Raw genomic sequence first — 27890 nt, 5'->3', positions numbered from 1 at the left:
CCATCCTCCTGACACCCACCCTTTAAGTATTTATAAGTGTTGATAAGATCCCCCCTCAGTCATCTCTTTTCCAGACTGAAGAGACCCAAGTCCCTCAGCCTTTCTTCATACCAGAGGTGTTCCAGACCCCTAATCATCTTGGTAGCTCTCTGCTGCACCCTCTCCAGCAGTTCCCTGTCCTTCTTGAACCGGGGAGCCCAGAACTGGACACAGTACTCCAGGTGCGGCCTCACCGGGGCAGAGTAGAGGGGGAGGATAACCTCCCTTGACCTGCTGGCCACACTCTTCTTGATGCACCCCAGGATTCCATTGGCTTTTTTGGCCACAAGGGCACATTGCTGGCTCATGGTCATCCTGTTGTCCACCAGGACTCCCAGGTCTCTTTCCACAGAGCTGCTCTCCAGCACATCAGCCCCCAACCTGTACTGGTGCATGGGGTTATTCCTCCCCAGGTGCAGCACCCTACACTTGCCCTTATTGAATTTCATAAGGTTCCTCTTTGCCCAACTCTCCAGCCTGTCCAGGTCTCTCTGGATGGCGGCACAGCCTTCTGGTGTGTCAGCCACTCCCCCCCAGCTTTGTGTCATCAGCAAACTTGCTGAGGGTGCACTCTATCCCCTCGTCCAGGTCATTGATGAATAGATTGAAGAGGACTGGACCCAGTACTGACCCCTGGGGAATACCACTCTCCACTGACCTCCAACTAGACTCTGTGCCCCTAATCACTACCCTCTGAGCTCTGTCTTTCTACCAGTTACCTATCCACCTTACTGTCCATTCATCAAGCCCACTCTTCCTGAGGATGCTGTGGGAGACCGTGTCAAACGCCTTGCTTAAGTCAAGGTAGACCACATCTACCGCCCTCCCCTCATCTATCCATCCAATCATGCCATCATAGAAGGCTATCAGATTAGTCAGACATGATTTCCCCTTGGTGAATCCATGTTGAGTGCTTCTGATAGCTTTCTTTTCCTCCATATGCCTTGAGATGACGCCCAGAATGAGCTGTTCCATCATCTTTCCAGGGATGGAGGTGAAGCTGACCGGCCTGTAGTTCCCCAGCTCCTCCTTCTTGCCTTTTTTGAAGACTGGAGTGACGTTGGCTTTCCTCCAGTCCTCAGGCACCTCGCCTGTTCTCCAGGACCTTTCAAAGATGATGGAGAGCAGCCCAGCAATGACTTCTGCCAGCTCCCTCAGCACTCTCGGGTGCATCCCATCAGGGCCCATGGACTTGTGAATATCTAATTGATCCCTCATTCGATCCCCCTCAACCCATGGGAAGTCGCCTTCTTTCCCTGTTACTTCCCCTACTGCCTGGGACTCCTGAGGGTTGGTCTGAGCAGTAAAGACCGAAGCAAAGAAGGCATTCAGTACCTCCGCCTTCTCTGCATCCTCCGTCACCATGGCTCCTGTTTCATTCAGCAGTGGGCGCACAACTTCTCCGGTCTTCCTTTTGCTTCCCGTATACTTGTAGAAGCCCTTCCTGTTGAGCTTGACATCCCTAGCCAGGTTTAATTCCAAGGCGGCCTTGGCTTTCCTTGTTTCATCCCTGCTGGTTGAAACATCCCTGCCGGTTGACTGCTGAATTGCAGGGTTGCAATCCGGCAGTCGTGAACTGCTGCTATTTCAGCCTAACCCAGACTTCAGGGAAGTTGGAGGACTTCCAACTTTCCAGGTTATCTGAGAGTTATTGGATTTTGTTTTTGTTTACTCTCCTGAACGGCATTTCAGGAGAGGGTTTCCTTGCACTTCTTCAGTGGTCTGTTCTCCTTGGCTGTTACAAACGCTTCTCCAGTCACTGGGGTTACCATTCCTCTAACTTTCCTTTGCAGATAGCCTCAGCAGGTGGGTGGGCAAATCAATCTTAATGAGGAATTGGAATTAAAATAAATAAACATGATAAATTATAAATATATGTGTACACACACATATACGTATACCTTCAGAGAATATATATGTATATACTCATAATTACTGTTCATTAGTCTCTGTGCTTTCTATGCGTCACCCAAGGACAGTTGGCAGGTAGTTTATACTATTTTAATTTATTTTGCACTAATTTCTAGAAGCTTCAATTAGATTGTAGGATTTATTGTGTTGGTATAAGCACAGTCCTGTGTCTGGTAGTCTTCTCTCAAAAGGCTCATAGCCTAGAAGTCAGCTTACAAATGGATAAAATAGGAAGAGAGTAACAGTGGAGCAGAAATTAAGAGGACTGGAGGTAAGAGCTCACCATACTGTGTCGCCGCCTTTTGACATCTCTGCCCTGTGTTCTAGCCCAGACATCTTGCTAGTCATCGTGGTAGTACCAAGCAGTGATGAGAATAGGGAATCCACCCCTTGTTTAGTTTGCTAACATTGAATACTTATTTTATTTTTTTTTTTGAGCAGTGAGAAGGGGAAGCAATTTGTTTATATTCTTGTATGGGTGAGTCCAGAAGGAAAAGCAGGGAGGAGGAAGCTGGGCTGAAATCAGCTGGCCCTGCCACTTTGAGTCCTTAGGAGCTGTGGTTGTGTTACAGAGTAAGCAAAGACAACCATTCCAAAACACTCCTGCATTGGTGCTTTGCAAAGTAGCAGGTGTGATTCCTCTTTGTAGGGTGGGGAAGAAGTGTCTTTGAAAAACCTGTTTCATGTCTTTGGACAGTTACATATGCTCTCAAATAGAGAAGCAAGGAATGTAGAAGCATAAGCTACAAATTATTTGTATAATTTGAGTCGAGAGTTTTCACCAAAGGTGCAAATATTATGTGCCTACAGATAAATGTTCTTAAAAATATAAGAGAAAAACAATACATTAAAATCAAATCACTTTGACCGTCTGTCTTACACTAGTGAACCTTTAGAAATAAAAGATAAAAATGTCTTGTCTAAAGCATATAAAATCTGTAATTGTGTAGTTTGTGGTGACAGGCAAAGTTAGTTCTAATTGTTCTTTATACAGTATCTGTTTAAATTGTTCCAGAAAAGAATGCACAGTTGAAGAGAAGTGACAACAGTAATGAAAATACTATTTTTCTGAAACTATTATACCATACAACTCCAAAAAAGTCACAGTATCCCGATCTGTTTTGCAACACAAATGATAGATGATACAAATGAACTGTTTGTGTTCCTGGTTTTTCTCAGTAATTTCTGCAATGTAAAATAATTAGTGCAATTTTCTCTATTCAGGTGTAAAACTAGGAACAAATTAAAGTAAAATGTAAATATTAGATTATTAGAAAGCTATATTAAATCCTGAAAATAAGACTAATGCTGTCATGCTCATAAAATTAGCATAACTTTAAAATTTACCTGTTGAAACTGAATGAATGAGACAGGGTCTCATAGGTATATTAAGTATTTGTGTAAAATTGAGTGTCAATAGAGAAAAATACATGAGTGCTTTGAAAGATTACTATGTAAGCATGAACATTGTGCGTGAATTGAAAGATGACTGTATGAGCTTCCCGTTGAGTAGAAACAGACATTAATCAACGGTGAGATAAGCCTGAAAGAAATGAGGTATCTGTATTGCTGCTTATGGAACTTCTTGTTTTTTCTCCACACACAGGGTTTGGTCTTATCTAATGTATGCCGTCCAAACCTCGTGCTAAGTAAACTACTATTGATAACTTTGTTGTATAGTTGTCATATTTTCTGCACGCTTCACAAATGCTCGTGAATTGAATTGATCTCCACAGCATGCCCGTGGAGGTAGTATTATTAATCTTTTGTACCTGTGAAACTGTGCTACATAGGAATTGTGGCTAAACTTGTTGAAACTCTGCATTCAGTATTAGGCATCAGCTTCAAATACCACTGGGTAAATTTCTCAGAGAATGTAATGTTCGATACACAATTCCAAAGGAATTTTCATGCTCAAGTGCATCTCCAGATTTTAAGGTGCAGTGATCTTCAGTCTCTTCAGTCCACATGAGAATTATTTTATGCTTACTCTTAGTACCCAAGTCCTGTATTTGCTCCTGACTAATATGGCACACCTCAAGGACTGAGATGTGCTATCCTAATAGTTGAACGCCTTGCACCATCATCTTCCTTGTAAATGTAGCTCACTCCTCATTTCTTCTTTTCCCTCCTACTCCTGTTCTTTCCTGGGGTGAAGAATTGTGTGGAGAGATCTGCTTAGCATCTGAGTCCTCAGAGTCAGCACACTCATTTGCTGGGTGGAAACTTCTGTTGATGTGCAATGTCTCTGGCATGTAGGAGGAATGTTCTAACGAAGCAGGCGCGATACAGGTGGGATCTCTGGGGAAGTTCTCTAACCATGTCTGCCAAGTTTCTAACGTAGGCAGATAAAGTAAGGAGTAGAAGGTATTTGAAGATATTTTGGTATTTTTTTCAGTTTGTGCAGCTGTTTCAGCTTGAATGACTTTCTGGGTGCCTCAGGGACAATGACTTTTGGCATTGGAGGAGTTGAGGTGGACGAGTCTGTTCAGAATGAATGTCAGTCACTGGGGCTGAACATGACAGAATTCATCTGTCAATTTCCTTAAAGTGGGCTTTCTAGTGAAGGCTTTTCTACTCTGCTAAGTCACTTGGTTATAACTTGAATTGTCTTCCGAGGTGGTTTAAAACAATGTGAAGGCTTTATCAGTGAAGGTTCTGACAAAAAAAAAAAAAAAAAAAAAAAGAGAGAGAGAGAAAAAAAAGGCAGGCTTATTTGGGTTTAGTGTTGTATGTCATCAGTTTCAGAAATAAAAAATATTTTTAATTTATTTCAAAAAACTCTTGACTTACGTTGGAACAACTGATTAGGTTTACTGATCCTAATTGTCTGCCCAGTGTCTTTGTCAAAGGCAGTTCAGCTTAAGTCAAAGACATTTTATCTTATGTTAATAAATCATGAACTGCAATGGCTGAAGAGACTTATACATATGCCTTCTGCTGTTCCTCTCCCTCCCTCCCCTGTATGCAGGTAATACCTACCATCAGACAGATGCGTTGAGCAATCCAATAAGGCGATCTCCCAATGGTTTCCTAAGTTTTATTTGTGAGGTTTCTCTGGTAGGCAAGGCGTATGCTTGCAAAAGCACTAGCAATATAGTCAAGCGTATAATAACAGAGAGGTTTTTGAGGATGGCGGGTTATTTGTTTCCTGGTGCAATTTTTTTCTCAGAAAACAGGCACAAGGCAGCTGGAATTCTGTTAATGAAGATTTTTGTCTGAACCAAGATCACTAGAGCTTTTCATGATTTGATCTTCCCCTAAGTTTTATTGGCACAGCTGTGGCAATTAGCAGCGTGATCTGTTTCTTAACTTGTATAACAAATCCAGTAAGTGATGCTAACAGTTACACCAGAACAATTATGCACTCACTGGTACGATTTATGCTGCAAGTAGAACTTGGTAGAAGTTACTACACTGACATAATTTTATTTAAATTAGTCTAATCGTATCTATCCTAGAGAAATTACCAGTGTAACTATCTAAAAGTAAATCTGCCTTGTTTACAAAAAAAACCCACCTTGTCTAATGTTGATCAAATTGGAGCAAGTGCTACTTCTTTGTTGCTCTCAAATGTTTTCCTAACTTAAGCAGCCAACCTGAAGGCATCTATACTGACACTCAGTTGCCTGATGAAAGAACACCTTTGTTCTTTATCCAGATATTTGAGACTGAAGAATAGTTCTTTCCCTGTCTTATGGGAGATTTTCCTTCAAGTTTTTTGATTAAAATCCTAAGACTGATCTTTCAAACATGGAAATAAGAACACTTAAAACATTGATAGAATTGAGGTAAGACCACTAATGTTTCCTGTATTGTGTTAATGTGTCAGGGTGCGTGTATACAGCATTTCAAATTGCCTTAGATGACCCAGTAATTTAAAATGTGAAGGGAATTTTCAGATTCTCAGTCTTCATCTACTTTTCCAAACGTTAGTTCCATGTTTTACAGAAGTAGAATTATGAAAAGCACATACAAAAAGATGTTATTCTGAACTGTTTATTAATTGTAGCAGTAATCTTATGATATTTGGAAAGATAAAGACGTTCCTTACTGAGCTACTGAGACTCAGTCTATACAAAGGGCTTTATCAGAATCATCATCTTAAAGTTCACCCTTGCCATCTCAGAGGTGGTGATTCAGGTGATGAAGCACTGGTAACTTCCTCCCCCACCCCCCAACGGATACTGTTTTAGGTGTCGGTTTTATCAAGTAGTAATAAAGGCTGACCCAAGGATAAATATGTAGGTTTTGCAAAGACTATCTGAGAACTACAGAAGATTCAGGAAAACCCCTAGTTTCAGAGACTAACAAACAGCAGAATGTATATGCAAAGAAAGAATTAAATATGACTGTTGCAACATCCGTCCACTAGGACTGGGAACAGAATTTGGTTATTGAGCATTGTCTCTGTCCATTGCAAGTACCACGCTAAAGAGCTCTGTTCACAAGCAATTAGGTTTTGTGTCTTTGTTGATAGGGATTCCAAAAGTTAGTTGCTGTAATCTGTTCATTTATTTGTAGCTTGCCTGTGTGCGTTTGCCTTTTTTTTTTTTTTTTTTTTTTTTTGTGTATTAGCCCTTAATTTAGCATTTTCCCCTGCCCTTGTGTTAAGTGAGACTAGGTTGCCTTTGCACTTGTCCTTGCTTGTGTTTGTTTTGTTTGAGTATTGCTCTACTCCCTTCAGCCTATGCTTAGACTTTCAGCAGCTGTACTGTTCAAGCTGCCTGGAGTCATTTCCTTCCCTATCTCCACAAACTCATTTGTATCCCGAGTCATCCATTGGGTTGTGCTAGCAAGGTTTTTATATGGCCCTACAGTGAAGCAGACCAGGGAACTTGCTCATTGGAACTGGTCTTCTTGGCCAGTTTATTTTATTCTTGGTTTAGTGACTCACCGTTGTGACTTAGTATTCGGCTGTACTAGTGCTAGAATGAGGGAGGTCAGTAGGAGTGAGTGGGAGTTGCCAGTTAATCTATTATATGAAAAGCTGAGTAAGTACTTGAGCTTATCCCATCCACTTATCCTATGCTGAGCTGAGGCTGCTGTCAGTTCCTAATTTACAGCTGATTGCTTATTATCCTACAAAACCAAAAGGGTAACTACCTTTTTTTTTCTTTTTAATCCAGAATGATCTGCATCTTCTGCTTCAGTCTCTTGTGTTTAGGTTTTTTTGCTTGTTTCTTTCAGAAAAAAGGCTTGTAATCTTACTCTAGTTGTGTCGCTCAGTAAGATACTGTTATTGCATGGAATTAGAGATTTCTGAGAGATAAAAGACATTTGTATAACAGTACTACCCTTTTCAAAGTTTACTAACATTTCATTTGTGATGTACGTCCTATCAGAAAATAGTTACGAATTTTTTAGGGGAGTGTTTTGAGAAAAGCATTGAAGAACAAAAAGTGAAACAAAGTCTTAAAGTTTGTGTTACTCCTACGCTTCTCTACTGGTTTGGAAATTCCCTTTTTTCACAGGGAAATTTTTGTCAAAAAAACCACAGAAGGAGATCAGACTAGTAAAGACATGCTACCAAATACAAATTGTGCAATTTTTTGTATTTTTAGACCAGCACTTGTGTGCTTTGATTAAACAGTTCTTTGTTTCAAAAAAAACCCAACAAACCAGTCTAGTGTCACTCTTCACAACATCCTCCTTCTCCCAAAGTGTTGTCCTCTCGTTTTGTCATCCCATGATGCACAGCTTTGTAGATACTAGTGGGGAGAGCATTCAGGCGGTAGAAAAAATGAGCAGTCCGAAGTTGTTGTGATACGATGAAAGGATTTCAGATGTTTCAGTTGGAAGAGGGGAAGACCTCAACTGCAGGAATTAATTCCTGGGTGAGCAAATTGATTCTGCAAAAGATTGGGTAATTTCTTCGCTTGCAGACAGTACCCTTTCTGGTGTTGAGCTATTCACAATGCTGAACTCAAAGCCTTGTGACTGGAAAATAAACTTTCTTCAAAAAGAGACTCCCAGGGCCTCACAAAATGTTTGAAATCCTTAAATTTAACTTATGAAGATGTCATCTCTCTCAGACTGCAGGAAGTGAGGGGTTCATTTTCTTTGCCTTCATCCCCAGGCACATCAAACTTAAGTTAAAATAAAATAATAAAAAAGACCCTGTTGAACTTAGAAGTGCTTAAGCTGCTGTAATTTATTTCCGTAGCAAGTTTATTTGTTACGTTCAGTAGATTCTCACTAGCTTCCTGAAGTGGAATTTAGGCTTCCAGGTCTCTCTGTGAGCCTGTCTAACCAGAGTGCTTGAAGGATAAGAATAAGTAAAGGTTATGAATGAAAACTAGCAAATAATGCAGATAACAATCCACACGAGGCATTTCTCCCTCTCCTTCAGAGGCATTTGCTTCTGGGTCTCAGCTGCTGGGGGAGACCCAGCTGGATTCCGTGGTCTCAGTCCAAAGGTAGGGTAATGTAAATTGCACTCATTTAAGAAAAAGCCAGTTGATGAGGCTCTGGATTTCAGTTATCTGTTGGGAACTTCAAGGATCATGTGTTGTGTGAGTAAAGTTAAGAACATGCATTATTCAGTGGAAGGCATTAACACTCGAGAGAGATACTTCCAAGAAATTTATAATCGCATCTTGGTCTGAGAAGGTAAGCAGCAACAACAACAAAACAGCTTATCAAAATCTGCATGCTCTGTCAGGTCCGTCAATTTTGAGTCTGAAGGCAGTACTGTCTGAAATGAGAATCCTGTAAAGCTCTGCTCTTGCTCTTGTGGAGGAGAGTCAAGCCTTACAAAAGCATGAGAAGTTCTTTGAAGGCATCTAGGTGTCTGTGACTTACATATCTTGTTGGCATAGTAAAAGACTTTCTCTGGAATTGGGAAACAGTGGGTTGAGTTCTGTCATTTTTTGTTTAGTCTCTGCAAAACAGCTGACTGAGTGAATCGGTAAACATACCTACTGAGAGATGAGGAAATGAAGGGAAAGGTTGAACAATGTTTTTCCTCCTCTTGCAGGATACAATAACAAAGAGAAGGCGGTTACTTCGCACTTTATTTTTGGTATGCATATCTGATCGTGCAGTAGAGGAGGAGAAAGATTAGTAGAGATTTAAAGTAGAGAGATCTAAAGTAAAGAATGTGCTTTTAGAGAGAACTTTTTTGAAGTGTCACCTGCCAAAAAACAAATAACCTTTTCTATTAGCAGGAAAGAGCCAATCAAACAATTTTCTGGCAATATTAATTTTAAAAGAAAAGCCGTCTGTAGAAGTGAACTACTTGTTGAGACTAGGGAAGGTGGGAAATGCTGAGTCCCTGGGCTATGTCAGATGGCTTTTAAATAGTTGTCAGTCCCTCCTCTTTCTGTCTTTGAAGTCAGAAATTGTTATTTAGGTAAATGCTGTTCTCTTATTGAATGATGTTAAGGGACAGAAAATTTGTTATGTAGTCCGTGCAACTTTCTGATTTTAAATGTGATATCTTAAGGCAGCCTAAAGACAGCATCTACTTATTTAGCGAAAGTAACTTTACCCCTTTTAATCTCTACTTTATAGTGTACGGGAGTGCCCTGAGAATTCTTGAAATCCAAACATTCTCTGTGTTGTTATGTTCATGGCCTGTATGTGTCAATTTTTAATATTTTGATTTCTGTAAGTTTATTCCCTTGGCAGTAAATTGGTAAGTAATGGATGGGAATTCAGAGTACTTTTCCCCCTACTTTAACAGTCGTGCTTGGGTATTTATGTAACTGAATAGTAATACAGGGCTTGTATAAACTGTTAATTGTGGGGGGTGGGAGGTGTTTGCCTCTAGTGTCACAAGATCACTGTAGTCTTAATATTTCATCAAGTTGCAAAGAAACGTGTAGTGTGACCTTTGCAGAGGTTAACTGTGTTGTGACAAACGCGATGGATTATGTTTTACTAAAAATTTTTCATAAGAACAGAAGCCTTTTATGAACTGGTTTTTTATATCATTTTAAACATTAAAAAAAAAAAAGTTCGACCATATGAAAACTGTGTTTTAACCTTTAAAAATTAGGTTTTCTGGTAACCTTTTGGCTACTTAAACTTTTTTTTTCCCATTTACTTTTCCTGAGTATGTACTGCATGTTGACTGTGATTATTTTGTTATGATGAGACTTTTCTTAAATGTCAGAGTATTTTGGGAGGGACAAATGAGATTGTGAATTGAATATTCAGGTGTCTGTACCACCTAGTTTAGCATGATGCCCCTGTGTCAAATTATTTCTTTTCAAGGTTTCTCTCAACAAAATTCTGCTCTGACCAAGGCATCCTCTTTTTTAGGAGCTGTACAAGTTTGTGTGACAGAAGGGTGTGTTCTGGGTATAAATGGGATCTTTCACTTTTCTTTTTCTTAGCCAGTCAGGTACTCGTTCCCTTTGTGGAAGGACTTGTTCCCTCTACTGCCTGGAGGGAGAAGAAAAAGGTGGTTGTAGTTTCTTCTTTACCTTCTGGCTGCCATTGGCAATTATGACAGACGGTGTTGGAGATACACATGTAGAAATGTGTTACGTACAGCCTCTCTTTACAACATCCTTGAGCTAAGGCTGTCAAAATCTGTTAGATGTTCCTATATCGTACTGCAGGCACCATGTCCAAATTTTGCTAGACATCAGTTCAGTGTTTTTATACTAAGCAGCCACAAAGGCATGCAAGAGATCTTGCTCTGCATAGAGGTGTTGAGATCTAATAAGTTTGCCATCAAATTTGTAGTAGTAGTAGTGGACCCTCATGGTTCCACACTGCACAAGTATACAAACATAGGAGACATAATTCCCTGCACTATAAGTAAGAGATCAAGGACTGTTTTTTAAGAGCGCAGCCACCAAGAATTTGATTTGTCAAGAAGTCCTATCTTTTTGTTTTAGTTGGCCACTCAGCCTTAATTGCTTTTTCCTTATCGTTTTTATTTGTTCTGTAGTTAGTAAAAATATGTGTCTTCTCTACCTGATGACTCCATTTCAGCTGTGCTCTGCAAGTTAGGGAGGATGTTCTGCCATCTATCCTGTTGGCTTCACTCTGAAAGAGTTGAGACAAGACACTTGTTCCTGAGTGCTCATTTGCAGTACGAGATTTTTTTTTTTTATCCCTGTCAAGAAGGAAGTGTTCTACCGGACTGATTATCTCCATGCAGTTAACCCCTCTTGTCATATTATCTGCCTGATTTGATTATTGATGATACTTTTAAGGATTCTGCCAAGCTTCACCTTGTTTTAGGCTTGTAGCGCAGCCTGGATCTGATGACCTTGTTCTTTGATTGGATAGCAAACTTGAGTTCATCCCTTTAAAAAAAGGACTTTCTTGGTAACCCTAGTATTTGCATGAAAGTGAAGTCCAAACTGTTTTCAAGTTAATTTCTTTTTTAGAGTTGCCTTAGTTTCTACCCAAGATTTTAATGAAATTTGGCAGCCATATGCCAGTGTGAAATAAGTAGGTTACCTGTTAGTATTCTTCCCTGATCCTTGTGCTTGGCATTTGGGGCATCATTCGCACATAATGTCTGTTATGTGAGAATAGTTCCATCATTTACCTCTCACACAAGTAACTGCCCTACTACTTGCATGGCTATCATGGAAGCTTTGGGAGAGAAAATATTTTTGGCATGATAGTTTTTTAGTAACGTGTCTGGAAGGTTCTTGGGATCTTCCTCCAGGTGATATAATCCTGGAGCCCTATGGTGGAATACCCATGGGGATGAGCGCTCTGAGGAAGAGGCCACCAATCAGTGGACTTCAGATTTTGCTCCCATGCAAATTCCCTTCACCGAGCTTTTGCTTTCTTTGTTGAAGTTCTTGGAGCTTTGAGACTGAGAAATGCACCTTGCACTTCTTAGCTCCTCATAAGAATACTGAGAAGCACAAGGTGGATGAATCATGTAGGACTACTAAGCAATGTTTTGTTTTGTATTTTTTTTTTTTTTAAAAAATCCCCAAAGTTCCAGGCCTGATTGCTTGTGGCACGTATTTTAAGGTGAAAATTCATCCTGAGGAATTCCATTTAATGACAGATAACTCTTGCTTTGGTGTAAATAATTTGAAATTCTGTTTTATTTGGGAACGCTTGTATTATCAGGATGCAGGTTTCAGAATTCTATGCAAACAGCTGCTAGAGGATTGTTATACTAAACGTGTTTCCAATTAAACACAAAAATAGTAAATGAAACCATTAATTTTATCAAATTGGAAACTGCTCAGTATTGTTCATTTTTGAAAAAAAATAATTAACTTTTGTATTCATGGTGAAATCAGAAGTTCAAAGTGTTGCAGTTTTACACATTATGAATGATCAGGGGTTTTGGAATTTATATTAAATGCTTGAAAATAGGTATTGTGAAAGATGTTTATGTGAGTTTGAAAACCTTGATGTACATGACATACTGTTTAACAGTATTTTACATTTATTTAGGTTCCACTAAAGAAGGAGGGGCTGGAGCTGTGGATGAGGATGATTTTATTAAGGCATTTACAGATGTTCCTACTGTACAGGTAAGATACTGTGTATATTCATGTTTATTTTCAGAAATATGCAAAATGTGTTAGCCTACTTCTAAAACTTCTGTAATTTTAGAGTCTTCTATGTAAGCGTCATTGCTTTGCCTTCTTCCTGAATTTACAGTCTCCATGGAAAGTTCTTTGCTTTTTCCAGTTAGTTACCAAAAAACCCCACCTTTAATTTACTGTCGTACTAATTATTATCACATTGTTTTTCAGCTAAAATCCCGTATTGCTTTTCTTAATCTTTTCCAGGGAGCTAGTAAAAATAATTGTATGTTTTAATTTTAGTAAGAAAAAGATTTCTGTAAGGCTTGGAAAATTTAGGAGTGCAATTTAAAGGGGTAATCAAGTAATAGAAATTTGCCTGTAGGCAAATAATTTTAAAAGCAATAACTGTATTTTAAAATATTTTGTAATGATGTATGTCTGGCATACATGTCCTCATCTCTAGCAATACTTCAAAAAAAGAAATCTAGTTCTTTATTTGAATACTAATAAACCTGTTGGATTCTGAGTTCTTAGTTGAAAGGTCAGATTTTAATTTCTATTCTTTAAATGTGGGAATTGCACATATTTGGTACCTTCACACAGTTAAGTCATGCTTGTATTTTCCTACACCTATTTTGAATAAGTTTTTCTTGAGCAGCTGAGGTGTGGAAGGCAACCAAGAACTCAAAAAGCCATAGTTCCTAAACACCAGAAGGATTTTGTGTAACTCCCTTTTCTTGATACATACTTTCGTTCTGTTTTTATTTCCCGGGACGATAGTTTAGTTATTTGTTACATCTCCTTCTGTAGGCAGAAATGCTGTCTGCCTTTATGAAGGCACATTCTTATCTCCATTATCCCTGTCACATCAAGGAAATCTTTGTCTTACACTGTAAGAGCTTTATGGTTCTTCACCTCTCCAAACTGTGTTAAGAATTCTTTGGAGGGCAAAAACATGACGCTCTTCATATTATTTATCCCAGTTATGTTGAACAGAGCCATATTCCCTAGCACAGATAATGTGCTGCTTGTAGTTCAGTGCCTTAGTATTTGCAGTCCCAAGCAGAGTTCTCTAATCGCTCAAGTTGGTTAATAACATTGCAAGAAAAAAAGTGGGGTAACTGTATGTCGTTGACAAGCACATGTGATTTTTCTCTCTGACTGCTCGATGACCGAGGAACTGCAAGAGGTGGAGGGAGGCAGGGGAGAGACATGTAACTGATCCCAAAATAACTTGAGACGTGGAACTGACCCCAAAATAACCTGTTTCATGGATGAGAATTAAGAAAGACCTGCTGACCAGCATCCCCCCTCCAAGTTTTGTTTTGTTTTGTTTTTTTAGTATCCATAGGAATAATGACTCCCTGCTGTCCAACTTGATGCTTCTGGTTGTGGACAATCTCTGATCTTTCCAAAAAAAGGCAGATCCCATGTTCTGAGACCATGTTAATTACTAAGAAAGAAGTTCCTATACTGGATGCTGTGAAGAATGAATGTTTATGACCTGTAATTTGCCAAGTTACTCTAAAAGCAAAAGCAGCTTATTAGACAGAATGGGGAGAGGGAGTTGTTAGTACATTATTGGGCCCATTCCTCTGTCTTTCTGTTTTCATTACATTTGTGGGTTTCAGTAGTGGCTTCGTTGAAAGCAAGTAAGGGAACTATATTATGGAAGAATGGATCCAATTCTGAATAAAGATTAAGTGCATCTGGATTAATCAAGTAAATTGAGGTTACTTACGGTGTGTGTATGTTTAGCTCAAAAGCCTCCAGTGGTGGATCTGCCTTTCTAGTAAGCTGTTCCAATAACTGCTCATCGTAAATTTTTAAGGAATATCATATTGTTTACTCATACTTAGTTTGTAATGTCCATATCGGAAATAGTTTCCATCTGTATAGTTATTACTCTTATTTGCGTTTGAGCTTTGAATTTTTCAGTCTTTGCTATTGCACTTACCTTTAATGATGCGTGTGTGTCTTGCCCTCTAATGGATAACAGCAGTTTGTAAAGAAGATGGGTGATTTTGATATGTAGTCTGATGCATATGTGCCAAAAAGAGAAGTACTGTGGTGAGAGGATTGTGCCTTCGTATTTAAGATTACAACCGTAATGTTTTTACAGCTCTGTTTATTTGCCTTTGCTTAAATTGAAGAAAATTCTCTGTTGATGTTATTAGGGGTGACTCCCATTTAATAGCTAAAACTTGTTTCAAAACCAATTTAGTTGCTTTTGTAAAAGTTTGATGTGGGAATTTATGTACAAAAAAATGTATTACATCATTGACCGAACACATAATTTCATCTTTACCTTCTAAAAGCATAATTAATCAAGGGCAGGAAGAAAAGAAATTATTAAAATATTACCTTTTATTCCTCTGAAAACAATGTAGGTATGGACAACCTTGACAATTTGGGATTTTTCAGTGGAATCACAGTTTTAATTTCAAGACAAGATAAAATTATGCCATTTATTGAGTTCCTCATTACAATGCCAATTTGAATAGCAGAAATTGCATAGATCGAATTCTGTTTGTGCCAGGTAATTAAAGAAAAAATTAAATTCATTGCCTAGACATGCAAGTAGGGCGGACATAAACCCATGGTACCTGTTGCTTCTCTGTTTATCTATTGTCTGGCACGTTTTAATCCTGTGGCAGTACCTACAGCATGTGGTCTCTGATAACACATAGGCTGACAACAAAAAATGTCCTATTTTTCAGGATCTACTCAATGATATAGCCTACAAAAGGTATTGGTACCTTGACCAGAACCTCGGACTAAGTTTTGAATGTTCACTGAACAGATCTGTTAGCTGCCACCAAAAGGCACGATCCGGCATCTCTTACTGTTGCAGTTGACTTCTTTGTGACAAGTTGGCATAGGCTACTGAGTTGGCAGAGAAAATTTTGCCATTTGTCCTGTAGGGTTATCTTTTTGTATGTTAAAACTCTGAATCGGGAAGGAGACAGGGCAAGATGGGTGATGGTAAAGGGGGAGCCTGAAGACGATGAATCGTGTCACAAATTCTGATGGCATTAGGGTCACCATAACATGAAATTGCATCTTTAGTTAACCAGTGACTACTCCTTTCCACTTCTTTTAAAAGGGAAATAAGAATTTTCTGTGGTAATGGAAATTTAATTTGATAGAATTGCTTACTTAGACACAGGTAATATTTATTCTTAATAGTTTGATACCTATGGAATTAGTGTTAGAGTAAATTAATGTTGTGTAACAAGTATTATACGCTACCAGCATACACAAGTATATCAAATGGTGCTACAAGACTCATGTTCAATTTTGTGGGCAGTGGAATAGAAAGTCTGTTACGCTTGGACTCACTGTCTTCATTAAATTATTTGTTCTTTTTAAATAAGTTATGCACCAGATGCTTATTGACTTCTAATGAAGAAGAAAACAATAATCATGAGGAATAGCTTTCTGGTTTTTATGGATGCAGTCATGTCCCCTGTATAGAACTGCAAATCTGCTTCCACGATGTACCCTGGAAAAGCTTACACAGCTGTGTGGTAATAAAAATTTCAATTTTGTTGGTAAAGCATTATTCAGAAATTGTTTTCCATGTGGTAGTGAGGCTGGCCTGGGTGTACTAATTCCTCTGTTACTGAAGTGATTCCTACCCTGTTTATCCTACAAACCAGATATGCAAGTGTGTTAGACCATGGATGGGTTCCATCTCCTCAATATTCCAGCCTGAAATATAGAGGCCTCCATAACCATGTCCTGTTAGAGCATTGGAACAAAAGTAATGTTAATAGAGTTGAGGTCCCATATCTACTGTAAGTTAAATTCACTTGATACGTTCAAGAAATTGGAAAACTAGACTGTTATTTGGAATAACTCTTGTAGTAATTTCAAGTTGCCCAGGAAAAATATTTTGTAGAAAATACACGTTCAGCTTAAATGTAGAACTGTAGAAAGACGTTCCTAAATCTTTTTACAATGAAAGACAAGACGCATATATACAGGCAGAATAGTGTGTTCAAGAGACCAGTGTCAGCTCTTCAGCAATTCATGCAAAGCAAGGTGTCTTAACCCTTGGTCTTTGTTTTCTCTACATGCTCTGTGCTCCTGCATATGCAAAAATTATGTCTTGGACTTTAATAACGAGGGAGAATCAGGCACTACTATTTAGGTGCTACATGAGGTGCTACATGCTGGCCTCCAGCTTTCACTCTAGAAGGGTGTGAGTTTTCTGCAAGTCCTGAATTCTATCTGCCAGTCCCACGTGGATGTCTTGGATATGTCTCAGATGGCACCAGATGCCTGTGTATGGGCAACTGAGTTTTGCCCGATATGTTTATGTAAACAACTTTCGATCCAGAAAATTGGAAATGGTTAGCTTAAAATACATTTTTCAAAAAACTCCGGCCAGATCAAGTTTCTGGTTTCTAGTTAGTATCCTCTTCAACTTGTTTCCAATTTGGGGGGAAAAAAACCTTTAAATTTTGCGTATTCAATGCAGTGAAAGCAGAAAAGAGCATCCTGTGGGTTATGTCCATGAGAATAGAAGGGAAGTCAGTTTATTTCTGAGGTTAGTAATATATCCTCATGACGAGTTTGGCTTTTTTTCTGCATTAGCAATAAATACATTAATTCATGTATTACCAAATAGTGACTGCTTGAGTGGTTAGGTTGTTCAGGCTTCAATTTTGATGGAGTTACTGTCTATCAAGAAAAGAACTCCAACTGGAGGATGCTTCTTACATTTGTTTACTGACTGTGTAAGTTAATAAATGATAGGCTTGGAGTAGTAATACATATAGAACCTATTGAAGCTTTTAATTTATTTTTTTCAGACAAACTTTTATTTTAGTGTTGACCAGCAGCCCAGTTAGGTCCTCACAGAGCCATGCATTCTTGTAATGTGGAAGAGGGTTCCTGCCCCAAAAGAGTTGCATCAGGTTAAAATGTGTTGGTTGAGTTTCATTATAATAGTGAGTATGAAAATGAAATTGAATTGCAGTAATATTGCAGCAGATTATCTAAAACCTCTGCTTGTATTGAATTAAATATTTTTTAAATGGAATTAAAGTTAGTGAAATTTTGGATGTGATTAGCTCATCGTAAAAGTGAAGGGTGAAATCTTGAGGAAAGTGTTGATTCTTCAGCTTTTCTTTTGATGAATATTTGCTAAGCGGAGATAACCTCAAAGATTTGCCTTAAAATTCCCATTTGTACCTCTTATACAGCTGTCTGGAACGTCTGGGGCAAGAGTTCCAGAATTAGAATTGTATTTTCAGTCTTCTCAAGCCATTTTCCTTAACTGAGTTACATGGGATATTAATACAAATTTTTTGATTATTTTTTTTTTAATATTTCAGATCTATTCTAGTCGAGAACTTGAAGAAACGTTGAACAAAATCAGGGAAATTCTCTCAGATGACAAACATGATTGGGATCAACGAACTAATGCGGTAAACTTTTTATCTGGTTTCAGGTTTGGGTGGGTGTATTTCATAAAGCACAGGCAGCTAATGTTTTTTCGTAACGTAATTACACTCCAGATAATCAAAGAAATTTTCATTTTAATTTTTAAACCTTCAATTTCTGTATACCAAAGAACTTTGAGCAAGTATTTTTAAAAGGCCAAAGTACATTTTTGCTGACACTTAAGTGGAAGCTTTTCTAAAAGCCATCATGTGTGTTTCAGTTGGCATTTACACAAAATTACATATTCTGCAGGTAAACTGTTTGCGTTAGTACTTGTATGTGTAGCTATGATAAGTTTCACTTGCAGGATTAAAATGTTTGTGTGTGTGTAGCATTTGTATTTTTTATCACGTTTATGGCATCTTAGTGTTTGGAAACAGGTATGTGAACAGAATTATATATTTGTAGATTGAGGTCTGAGACTTTTTAGCTCTAGAATTTAAGTAACAGCATTTTTTTACAGTTTTTTAAATTACTGCCATATACTTCAAAATTATTCTTTGCTTTAAAGACATACCTATGTACATTTTTGCCATTAAGATGTTGCTTTTTTATTTTGAAGTGCATATTGTTAGTGTCCTAAACTAAATGCCTTAAATTTTTTAGCTGAAGAAAGTTCGATCATTGCTTGTTGCTGGAGCTGCACAGTATGATGGATTTTTCCAGCATTTACGGTTGTTGGATGGTGCTTTCAAGCTGTCGGCCAAGGATCTCAGATCCCAGGTGGTTAGAGAAGCGTGCATTACTGTAGCGTAAGTATAGCTTAAGTGCGTTTGTGTACGTTGCTAGATTTTAGTATGAATTTGACTTAAAGATGCTTTATCAGTGTTGCAGGAAAGATTATCTTGTTGGGCTGCTGTACACTATGACTGAAAGAGTCAAGTCAGCATCTGAAGGCATAGAGAAAAAGAAACATTTAAAGGAATCTGTTCTTTTAGGCGATACACATAGTTGATAATCGTGTAACAGATTGTATGTGAAGAACAAGTTACCATCATTACACTGAGTGCTTAGTGCAAGTTAATACAAACTGCTGTAAGTACTACTATAATATTGAGGGTCTAATTTTAGGAGCACGTATGCTTGGGTCACTGGCACAGGACTTTACTGTGACCACATGCAATAACAAAGTGAGCTGCCCTGTAGTGGCTTGAACATTGTACATTTGGGTGGAGTAATATCTTTCACGTCCATGATAATTTTAGAAGCCGTGGCTAAAGAGAAATAAGATCTTCCCCGTTACCGTCCTGGGGACTCTCGTTAAATTCAACAGCGTGGAGGGCGGAAACCTTAATTTTTACACCACAGCAGACTTGACCACTTTCATGTTTTCCGTGGTTTTTTTTTCCTCTGGAGAGGCATTAATGTAACTGTTGATTTTCAGTGGCCATCTGGAACAGATATGCCCCAGAGTTCACCCTTGCTATTCTGGTCTACTGATTAAACAGACCATGGGGACCTGTTGGAGCATACAACTGTCTTTGCCAGGGACATTGAGGCTTTGAGAAAATAATGCTAACCTTTCCTAACATGAAGTTAGAAGTAGTGTAAAAGTACTGTGTAAATGTCTTCATCCAGGCCTAAAAGCCTGGAATTTTTCTTGATCCCTGAAACTTAGATATATTTAATATGTCATTTGCAGCTGAGAGCAAATTATTTTTATTTAGTCTCTCTGCTGGAAGAAGCATTTGCTGTCACCACTGGACAGTTAAATTACTGTCATGTTGTATGTGTTTGTATATTTGTTAACATTGAAACCATAACTTCTAATAAACAAGGGAGTAAAATTTTATGGTTGGCTAATTATAAATTCAGTAGTTTTGCCTGCATTGAAAATGAAAAAAATACCAAACAATAATTTCCATAAGATTTTAGATTTACATACTCTCAAAGTGTGTTAAAAAGCAGAAATACTACAGTATTTTATGTGGACATGAGAATTTTAGCCATTTAAATTATGGTATTTGTTTTTCATTACAAAATTTATTAAATGTTCAGCCTTTTAATGTGTCTGCTAAGAAACAAAAGATTTCCCACACATCCTGCATTTCTAATGAGGCAAGGAGATAATGAAATTAAGAAGTTCTGTTGTTTGGAAAGATGAATCTTTAAAATGCACAGTAAACTTTGTTATTTCAAGACTAAGAAATTAATTTTTGTTAACAAGTTTTATTTCTTTCTCCTAAATAGCCATCTTTCAACTGTTCTGGGAAACAAGTTTGATCATGGCGCTGAAGCTATTGTGCCTACTCTTTTTAATCTGGTTCCCAACAGCGCCAAAGTGATGGCAACTTCTGGGTGTGCAGCCATTAGATTCATTATTCGGGTAGGTGTTTCTCTTATTTTGCTTGCTAGGAATATTTAGGTAGTGGCTCTTAGCAGAGATAATAACAATTCTGCAATATAGGAGTATAAATCATTCTATAATGGAGAAGTATTTTTTCTCACAGATGGACGAATATTATTTATCATTGAAACCAATTGGCAGCATTAACATAGTGAAGATGGAGGAATAGGTATGAAAAGCAAATCTGTTTTCATTATTTCTTTGGTAATGTTTTAATTGTAAAAAGGCAAGTGGATTCCAGAGGGTAGCTGCTTTTAATTGCCTTTTTGGAAAAGAGGAAGTTAAGCTAGTAGTTAAGAAGACAGAATTCTTATTTAAAAAAAAAAAAAGAATACTTATTAAAAAAAAAAATTGGAACCACAGAGTTAATGACAAAATGTTGAAAAAGCCGGACACGTGTGGATCAGTTCAGAAAGCATAAGTTATTGGAAGAAAAGCCCAATGGAGATCTTAATCCTCGGGTTTAAGAACTTTCTAAGATGAGTCCGTAAAGCTATAGCATATGGAAGAGGGGAATACTGTATACTAGCTGTTTTTTATATTCTGTTCCTTAAGCATCTGCTACTGGCTGGTGTCTAAAACAAGATATTTAGCTAGATTTTTGGGACTTGTACTGATTTTTTTGTGATTCAAATAAAAGTGGGAGGTTGCCTGTAGTTTCTACGTTAAAAGCTGCAGTGTTCTTAATGCTAGGCACTTACTGCTATTCACTATGATCTCATCTGTGGTTTTAATTTTGTAAGTTGTTGGCAACCTACGTGGTTTAATCACTCACACCTTTTATTGCCGTCCTCGGTATGTTTTGGAATCTGTACTTACTGTGTCTGCCCGTGCCTCTGAGAATGTGCTCTGAGGCTTCTGCATTACTTTTGCATCAGCACTTGGGCTAAGATCCATTGGCATTTTTTCCCCAGACTCTTAACAATGTACTGTGAGATGGCCAATGGCACAGACTTCAGAGTGGAGGAAGGAATACACCTTACACAGGGATGACTAAAGTTGTAAGAGAAGAATACCATTTGCAGTAGTATTAGATGAGCTCAGGCATGTAAGAAACTAACCCCGCCTTGCTGTTTACAACAGACAAATCAAGCACCAGAAAAGCAGCATGAAATGTAACTGATTATATTAAATTGGCTTTATTCGTGCAGTTCAGTTGGAGACAAGCCTACACATCGACTATAGGTGCCCTGATTTTGTTTAAACTTCTGTTGTTATTAGCTGTAATTTAACATAGTAGATTGGAGATGTAGAAGCGAGAAAATCCTATCCATAGTGTTTGAAAACCCAACTAATAAATGGCTTATGCATGGTGTTCGGACAGAAAATTCAGGTTTTGGTTGAAAAAGAAAGAAAGAAATATCAAACACACTGCAGCCCCACATTCCTTTGGACTTCTATCCTTTGTACTAAATGCGAATTGGTCAGGGAGTGTGTGGTCAGTTAAATATTTAGAGCCCAAGCCATTAACAGCTTTCGGAGTCAGGATGTTGCTCAAAAACTCCTACCAGAATCCTCTGTCAGCCAGTTCAGATCCTGGTCTTTTAGTATCTAATTGCTGTGAGACTAAGTCTACGTAAAAAGAGGGAGGTTGTATTACACCAGTGATCTTGAAGAGCTCCTTCTCATCTCTGTGCCTTTATTGGATTTCATATTTCTTCTCCAGATAGTTCTTGTACTGTAGTCTGATTTATCTTTCTTGACTCTTAATAAATCAGGAAACCAATTAAAAAGAAAAGTGGGGGTGGTGGTGGTGCTGTTGTGATGAGATGGCATGGTGGTGGGATTAAGGTTGGGCAATTGAGCTGCAAGGTGGGTTGGGAGGAAGCACGTATCGTTACAGCTTCAAAGGGGTAACAGATGAAATGTGCAGTCTTAAAGCTGAATGAAAGCAAGCCTGAGGCTTTGATGCCTTTGCAAAACACTTTCTAGAAATTACAATCTCAATAGCTCCAAAGACTTGGAACATACAGGCTTCTCCATCTGTAAAAGCATTTTATTCTTTCCCCTGATACTGCTTATTGTTCCCTTTCTGGCAGTCATGTGGCACTTTTCAATTTGAAAACTATGCAAAACACAAACAAAATCCCTGAACCCTGTTTAAAAGTATACCAGTACGAACAAATGCAACTGTTAAGGCTCTTCCAGATTTTTGGATTAATTCCCTCCTAATTCTGAAGCTGGCCGCTGACCCCTCTTGAGAGCTGATAATTATCTCTCTCCTTTTTTGGCGATTTGTGTGTTTATATCCTGCAACAATAACCTAAGGAGGAAGTATGATACGTGAGACGCTAAGAATTGTTTGGTACTGTATTTCTTAAACAGTTTTTAGGAGGCTACAGTTTCATGCTGTATTTGGGACTGTTTAGAAGTTATGTGTTCAATCAAGAAAGGAATAAAGAAATGAACTGAAAATGGATTTGTTGAACCATGTTACTCCTACTTGGAATTAAAATGTTAATACTTTGTGTGTCTACAGTCAGTTAAGATAAGCTGAAGTAAGGCTGCTTTCATTCTGTATTAAGGTATTGCATTTGGATTTAATGTAGTTTATCTTATCCACTTTAAGTGGTAGTTCCAGGGTTTTCTTTTCCCATGAGCTTGTGAGGTATTTCTATGTATTTGCCTATATTACATGTCATGCCTTTATTATCTTATTGACATATTTTGCATTAAAAGAAATTTGGTCTTTGTAGCACTAATTGTATTGATTGATCCCTAAAAGAATGCCCATAGTTTAATATTGATGTGCTTTTTTCTCCGTAACTCCAGTTTTTAAAACTGCTGTGTCTATTGCTTTTTTTTTTTCTAAAATAACATCAGCTTACAACTCCTTTGATGAGACACATTTGAGCCTTCATATATGACTTCTGACAGCTAAATGTGGCATATCATGATGTGATTGTTGATGGCACTGGAAGTGCTTTTTTGCTTGACGTTTTGGGAAAAAATTAGGCTTAATCAATTGACTGCCTAGCAGCAGTCTCTTATTTAATAGTATTCTGCATTTAGTTTCAGTAAACATTTTAAATTATTGCAATTTTTAATACGTTGATAATTCTGTTTGACTTAATTAGTACAGTACAAATTCAGGAATGCTTTTGTCATTAACTGCTTTGGCTTTATTTTTTTTCTCTTCAGCATACCCATGTGCCACGACTCATACCTTTAATAACAAGCAACTGTACCTCAAAATCAGTTGCAGTTAGAAGGTGAGTATGTTATAAATAGCAAATGATTAAAACTGTTGCTTTTTTAAATACGGTGATTGTATGTTGAAAATAAACAGGTTTGAAGATTCATGGCCATTATCTTCTGAATACTCAAAACTGTGTTACCCAGTAAATCACAAAAATGAATTTCAGCATCTCCCGATGCCAGGAGAACTTCGTAACTTTTGTGCAGCACCATTCGAATGCATGGAGCTTGGTTGTCTGATACTGTGCCCAAAATAATAAACTGACCATGCTGGGGACTGTGGAGTTGAGACAGTGGTTGCTAACTTAGATGGGACATGGTGGATCAATGTGTTGTCAAGTTTAACAGCTGAGGTGCATCTTCAGCATGTTGCTTTTTCCAAGAACGTGATACTTGAACGCTTGGATTTGCTCTTGACAAAATTAGTTGGTTTCTGACAGTGTCATTTTCTGCACAGAATCTCGGTAAAGAGTTGATGCTGTTTCTGGACTCGTGCTGGCCCTGAAGGTGGTATAGCTATGTGTATGCAAGAAATAGCTTGAGCATCTAAACTATTTGGTCTGAATCCAAGCTGTTTTTGCATCCAAAGCAATTATTATCTGAACCCAGATTATACTGACCTGTCATAACTTCTGGTTTGACTGCAAAACAATTCACAGGGCTTCAGTGCCTCCACTTACCACAGCTTTGCTGAGGAACATTAGACTGTAGGTGGCTTTGGTACTGCAGCTCACAATCCACTGAGCATAAATGAAGGTGTCCAAAATCATACTGTTTCCATAGTGACTTCATTCCTTTGGAAAAACAAAGGTAAACTAGATCGGTTATAACAGTGAAAAGCCTTTCAGGGTTTCTTGCCATGTCACGTATGTGTCCAAAGGATTTGGGCACAATAATAATGAAATCTGGCCCTCCAGAACAGGTCAAAGATGCAACATAACCAGAAAAAGTAATAATTTCAGACAGCAGAGTCCACTACCTTTTTTTGAAGAGTGTTCTTTATCTGCACCTTCCCAATCCGTGTTGCTTTGATTTTTGTTCACCAGGATCTAGCTTCAGACATATTTTAAAGTATGCCTTTTGCTAATGGCTGTCAGCTAAATTGTCAAGAATTCTGAATTAATAATGAATAAGGTTACATAACTTAGTTTGTATAGTGCCAGCAAATCTTCAGGAGTGCTTTCTGTATGCAGAGCCTTGTAATAATGGTCTCATGTTTTCCTTTATGCTACATACTCAGTAATGACAGGTGAAAGGATAGTGTTTGGGACAGAAATACACTGCCATCAAAACATGTTGTGACTCCATAGCTGAATTTTTAAAGTATTGATTTTTTTTTTAATAGTTTGCACAATTTTTAAACTTTGATTTTTGTCTGTTATTTTGGGGCTAATGAAACTAACATAGCATATGTGTAATAACATGGCTGATGGTTAATTGAACCACATCTGGTTTTTTGAAGTTAGGATTAGTTAGCTTGTGTGTTTGCTTTCTGTACTGAATATTTTAACTCTGCAATAAGGCGACCAATGCCCTTGTTTGACAGATAAATGTACTTTTATTTTATGTGTATGTTTCCCTCAGGGGGAAAGAATAAAGTTACTATTTATTCCACAAGCACATTAGAGAAATGAGTATTAATTAAAATGTTTTGTTCTGTCTTTGTAGGCGCTCCTTTGAATTTTTAGACCTGTTGTTACAAGAGTGGCAGACACATTCGTTGGAAAGGTATGGGCCAGTATACTTTTTCCCAAGAATAAACTGCTAATGAATTTTAAGACAGAAATCTTTTCACTGAATCCTTTAATTGGATCATGTCGTTTGGTGTTGGCCAAGCTTTCTAGCATAGACCACGGTTCTAGCACAGCAGGTCATGTGGCCCATTCAAGTGCCAGGGAGAAGGAGAGGTGTACGCTCCAGCCTTGACTTCATATTGCCTCCTCTCCTTACCTTCCTCTTCTATACCACATGCGAGCAATACATCCTGTACTTTCTCAGAGTTTCACTTATATCATGTATCCTGTGCAGCAAAGATGCTCAGGTAAGCATCTGTCTTTTCTCCTGAAAGGAGGAAATGTGTATGTTTGCTATAAAAGAGGGCAGATGGGATTAGGCTGGAGGACTTTTTCTGGTAATGGTTAAGAGCACACTGTAGCTTCTCCAGGTAGATAGGAAAATATACGTCAGCTCTGCAGAATGTATACCTTGAGCAAAGGGACTACAGGGCCTCCAGAGAAGGCTCTGAAGAGCTCATCCAACTCTGTAGTCATCTTTCAACCCCTCAAGGTGCCCCTAAGAAAGGGAGCAATGGGGAGATCACTTGATTTATGTCAGAGTGTGTATGTGCATATTTAAAAATGAACAAGAGATTCCTCCCCCCCCCCACCAAAAAAAAAAAAATAAAGCCCCAAACATGTCTTGAATTAAAATAATCAAAATTTTTCGTTGTGCTGATGGGCACTTTGCTTTCTTTGAGCATGTGTTGAGGTTTAGAACTCGTACACCAACAGCTTTCAGAGGTGAATTTGCAGGAAAACAAACTTGCTAATCTTAACTTTCTCCTTTTTCTTAATATTAATATAGTGGGGGAAATAGTTTTTTCCATTTCAGGAAAGTAGGTGTCTTAAAAAAGGTATTTTAAAATAACTTTTTAAGTGTGACAGGTGGATGTATGTCTGAAAAGTAGATTATCATTCTTTTAGATTGAGGGAGGAAGCTTACCTAAACCTTTACAGAAGGTGCAGTTATGTCATCAGTGTGATAAGCATTTGTTTACTTCATATCTTAGAAAGAGATACTATCTCAGTGGCTTTTTACTTGGAGAAATGTTAATTGAAATGTAAAACTTTACTGCTTAAAATAGGATTTGGAGTAGCAAAATAGCATGAAGAATTTCTGTCTTCTAGGCATGCAGCTGTCTTGGTTGAAACAATCAAGAAGGGCATTCATGATGCTGATGCAGAAGCAAGAGTGGAGGCAAGAAAGTGAGTTTTGGCTACATTTTCCTCTGAAAAATGGTATGGTTTTGGACATAACATGAGCAGTACAAGGCTCTAATCGGAGGTGAGCGGCTACCTATGGCTGAAGAAGAGGACACAAGTTAGGTTGAAAATTCATGTTTCTGTTCTGAAGTCCTGAATTAATATCTAGTTTCTTTTGCAAAAGGCATTCTGAAAGTTGAGGCAATTAATACTGTCATGCAGCATTTGAGGATTCTACTGAAACAGGAGTCATAAAGGTTGATACTGCTGCAGAATTCTCTTTTTTCCCCCAGCACTTTGACTAGTGAGTAGTTCAGAAAAGAATTTCTCTTGCTTCCCCATGGAATCGGTAAGTGAATGTCGGAATTTCAGAGGATATAGACTAAGTTATTTTGAAAAGATTAATTCAGTCAGTGTAGCTCGTTTCTTTTATGATTTGATGAGCAGTATTGTATGCATTACGTATTTTTAGTCTGTGTTCCTTTCCCTCCCATCCCTGGTTCATTCTGTAGTCTTCACTTCCTGACTCCACAATTTGAAGAACATACAAAGCAATTACATGTGGTTATTCTCTTATTTTGCAGGGCTTATCTGGGTCTTAGAAATCACTTTCCTAGTGAAGCCGAGACTCTGTACAATTCTCTTGAGCCGCCCTATCAAAGAAGCCTCCAGACGTACTTGAAGAATTCTGGCAGTATAGCATCTCTCCCTCAGTCAGACAGGTCATCCTCCAGCTCACAGGAAAGCCTCAAGTAAGGGTCATTTAACTGTTTCTGAGCCTATAAACAAAGGAAACCTGTTTCTCAAAAGCAAACGAACCAGACTTCTATGGTGTACAAAAAAGCTGCAATTTTATTTTGCCACTTTTAGGGGTTGTTTTTTTAATAAATAATCTTACTGTGTATTGCTATAGGACAGTATTACTTGAGCAAGGTGACAAATAAGGGCAATTATTAACTAGATTTTAGCAGGCTGTTCTTATTCATATTTTTATACCTTAGCAGCCTTTGTTATACCAAAATACCTTCAAGGTTCATATCTTGATGTGCAGCACTGGGGTGCAATGAGTAGGTCTAGGAAAGAAAATGATGGTGTTACTACTTCTTTATCCCTTTTCACTGGGAAGTATGAGAAAGACACGTTGACAGTGAGATTCGTTCAGATGGGAGATTCGTGGGTTTAACACACCCCCCACCCCCACCCCACCCCCCATCTTCACAGTATTGAATATGTGTTAGCAGTATTTTGTGGCTATGCTAATTATTATGAGAGTGTGCTGCAATCAGTGGTGTATTAAAATGTATACACGGTCTTGAGCTGAGTAGATTATAAAGTTTGCTTAGGTACCAATAGCAAAAGAAATCATGTGTTTTTAGTAGAAATGTAACATAGTAATAGTAGTATGTGGTGATTTTTTTCCTTTAAATTCTTCCTCAAAGTATTTAAACCTGTTAAGATTTCAATTCAGATGGAAGTTATTTTTTTTCTCTTTTT

At 38.1% G+C, this 27890-nt stretch overlaps 1 protein-coding gene across 46 annotated transcripts in view; it reads left to right on the top strand.

Moving 5' to 3' along the window:
- The window catches only part of CLASP2 (cytoplasmic linker associated protein 2), a 154084-nt gene that overhangs the window by 70413 nt on the left and 55781 nt on the right, over positions 1-27890 (top strand). For all 46 annotated transcript variants that reach the window (XM_063325448.1, XM_063325432.1, XM_063325433.1 and 43 more), the window contains 8 exons: positions 12340-12419; positions 17762-17854; positions 18477-18622; positions 20061-20196; positions 23359-23429; positions 25084-25143; positions 26322-26399; positions 26981-27148. In XM_063325448.1, coding sequence (XP_063181518.1) covers positions 12340-12419; positions 17762-17854; positions 18477-18622; positions 20061-20196; positions 23359-23429; positions 25084-25143; positions 26322-26399; positions 26981-27148 — 832 coding nt within the window. The remainder of the gene's footprint in view (positions 1-12339; positions 12420-17761; positions 17855-18476; positions 18623-20060; positions 20197-23358; positions 23430-25083; positions 25144-26321; positions 26400-26980; positions 27149-27890) is intronic.

This window comes from Chroicocephalus ridibundus, chromosome 2, assembly GCF_963924245.1.
Source record: "Chroicocephalus ridibundus chromosome 2, bChrRid1.1, whole genome shotgun sequence".
Lineage (NCBI taxonomy): Eukaryota > Metazoa > Chordata > Aves > Charadriiformes > Laridae > Chroicocephalus > Chroicocephalus ridibundus.
The sequence above is the reverse complement of the archived record's forward strand: the minus strand, read 5'-3'. Positions and strand labels throughout refer to the sequence as shown.